Below are 2,500 nucleotides of genomic sequence, written 5' to 3' on the forward strand. Positions count from 1 at the left end.
CAGGCGTCGACCGCGGGGCCCAGCGGATGGTGCCTGTCTGCACCGAGCCCGTGATTGCCTTCTGATTCGCCTTAATGAGAAACAACATCATCGCGCACACATCGCCCGCATTAGATCGATTCACTATAAGCTTAATGTCAAAACTGAGGCTCGAAATGTCAAAGTCGGTAACATGCACAGCCGACGCGCACATACACAAACACGCCCTTAAAGCTACAATATCTATGGCAAAGCAAGCAATACTTTGCACGCGCAAAAATAGTAATTGACATCAAACCACAAGCACAAAGTCAAGCACAATCGAAGATTCTACCAAACCAAAACACAAAGCCAATCCCCTCTTCTCTCTCTCCCTCGTCCCCTTTCAACCAAAAGACAAAATAAATCAAAGTAATCACCTCCCCTTCCTCCCTCCCTCCCTCCCTCCCTCTCCACACACGTACATATAAATTTATACATGGCCATGTAATCCATCAGGCCAAGCTTCCGTCCACCAGCACCAATCACGGCGCCCATTTAAAAGCCGCTCGCGCTCCCACGCCGCGGCGCCCGAGGTCATCGGATACAATCGGCCGGCGTGGGACCCGGCGGAGGTCAGCGGCGGCGGCGACCGTCATCGCTGCAATAAGAACGGTCGCCGAAGTAAATCTCCTTCGCTCGCACGCCTGGGAACGGACTGCGAGCCTCACGCTTTAATTCTTCCCATTGTTTTCATTTCCACTTCTTTCCCTTCTATCCCGTCCTCTTTCCCATTTATCTTTCGCTTTCCCTTCCCTTACTTCTTCTCATCCTTCCCTCGCCCTTCCTATGCCCCTTCCTATATCCTTCCCCTTTCTGTTCTCTTCTTCCTCTTCCCCTCCCAATCCCCTCCTTCTCATTCTCCCTATCCTGCCACCTTTCCCTTTTCCCCCTCCTCCTCCCCTTCTAGCTTTCCCCCTTCCATTCCCCCGGACTCACCTCATCTTCGAGTAGGTCGTCCTCCGACGCCGTGTCCGAGGTCTCCCCCGGGTCGTAGTCGGAGTCGAGGAAGGAGTTGGAGGCGGCGGAGGAGCTCCTCTCGATCACGAAGTACGGAGAGTCGTCCATCGTGGCCGCCCTCGTGCTGCACGCCCTCTGCACGACCACTCACCCGCGCCGCGTGTGCATGGCCTCCTCGAAGTAAGTATCCAGTGCGGCTCTGCTCTCTTTCCTCTCCCTCAAGCACCGACTGGTTCCGCGGAACGCATGGCACTTCACCACTTAACACACGCACTGAGGGCCTCGTCAGGTAAGAGTCATGCACGGGAAATGGCAGCGGCGTGTGTGTGAGTGAGTGAGTATCTCACGCGCTTCTCACCCTTGCCGTTCCTCCCTGATCATCATCCTTCGCTCTCTCCCTCTGCGCCAGTGCACTTGCTCTTCTCCCGCGCCCTAAGTATAATTCTCATCGTATCTGCCCTTCAATTAATCCTTCAGAGCTTTATCAACAGCGGCAATGCACCAAATATCACTTAAACAGCACTTTGTAACACACGCAACTTTGGTTCCACCTTAACACCTGAAACAGCGATCGGGGTGAGACACTCGCCAGGGGCCGACGGCGGCGCGGTCGTCCTTCGCCGCGTGGGAGCCGACACTCGAGTGAGGCTGAGTTGGAGAGTGAGTGAGGGAGCAAGATATCTCCGTGTGGGTCTGGTATGCGGTGCCGGCTGCCTGCAACCGTCACGCCAACACCAACATACCCTCTCCTCTCCACATGCCCTATACCCTCACCTCGTGCCCATACGACACAACGGGTCCATTCACATAAAACAAACAAACACAAAATGCAACACAGCCACTCGTGCAGCTGACTTACAGACACCAGCTAAAACAACACAAGCGTGAGAACACGACGGCGATGCCCTCGACACAATGCCTCGGTGCCACATCCGTGTGTGTGTGGCCCTCCAGCCGGACTGGTGCCTGCTGCCCACGCTTGCCCTACCACTTACCCCTTACCCATGGCCCGTTACACTCATCCGTGCCTTGCTCAACACCCCGCCACGCCATACTCATCCCCCCTGAAGCATGCAATCATACTCATCCTGTCGCGCTGCATTCATTCTCCGCTCATCCCGAGGCTTAACTGCCTTCATCCTTCTGTCTACCGCACTCATCCTCATCTCACCCGCCCCGCGCCCCTTTGACATCATCTTTTCCTCTTCAGCTGCCATTACTCATCAAAATCGAAATAGAAACACCCTAAGTAGGCGTTTGCCCCCTTCCCGTTCTCTCCTCATTTAAAAGCGTTACTCCCGCCTCTCTCTGGTCGCTCTTCGCCCTTACATTCCCCTCCTCCCCTCCTCCTCCTCCTGCCTCCCTCCCTGCCCCGCCCTCCTCCTGCCCTTTCGCAATCCACCATTTACTTCTGTTCATCAATCCCCGTCCTTTGAATCCACGCGTCACGAATTATCAATTTCCACACATTACCCTTTCCTCACGCCAAGCACGAGCTTCATTTCGGCGTGGCGCTGTCCCC

At 55.2% G+C, this 2,500-nt stretch overlaps 1 protein-coding gene across 12 annotated transcripts in view; it reads right to left on the minus strand.

Annotated features, from left to right (window-relative positions):
* LOC113816979 (abnormal cell migration protein 10) overlaps positions 1-2,500 on the minus strand; it is a 159,233-nt gene that overhangs the window by 62,356 nt on the left and 94,377 nt on the right. For 2 of the 12 annotated variants that reach the window (XM_027368966.2, XM_070118825.1), the window contains exon 2: positions 958-1,537. The exons of 8 other annotated variants lie outside the window; for them this stretch is intronic. In XM_027368966.2, the coding sequence (XP_027224767.1) occupies positions 958-1,086 (129 nt within the window). In that variant the 5' untranslated portion in view covers positions 1,087-1,537. Of the gene's footprint in view, positions 1-957; positions 1,790-2,500 lie in introns of those variants that run through there. 2 more of the 12 variants (XM_027368967.2, XM_070118827.1) reach the window with 2 other exon arrangements.

Source organism: Penaeus vannamei, chromosome 43 (genome assembly GCF_042767895.1).
Source record: "Penaeus vannamei isolate JL-2024 chromosome 43, ASM4276789v1, whole genome shotgun sequence".
Lineage (NCBI taxonomy): Eukaryota > Metazoa > Arthropoda > Malacostraca > Decapoda > Penaeidae > Penaeus > Penaeus vannamei.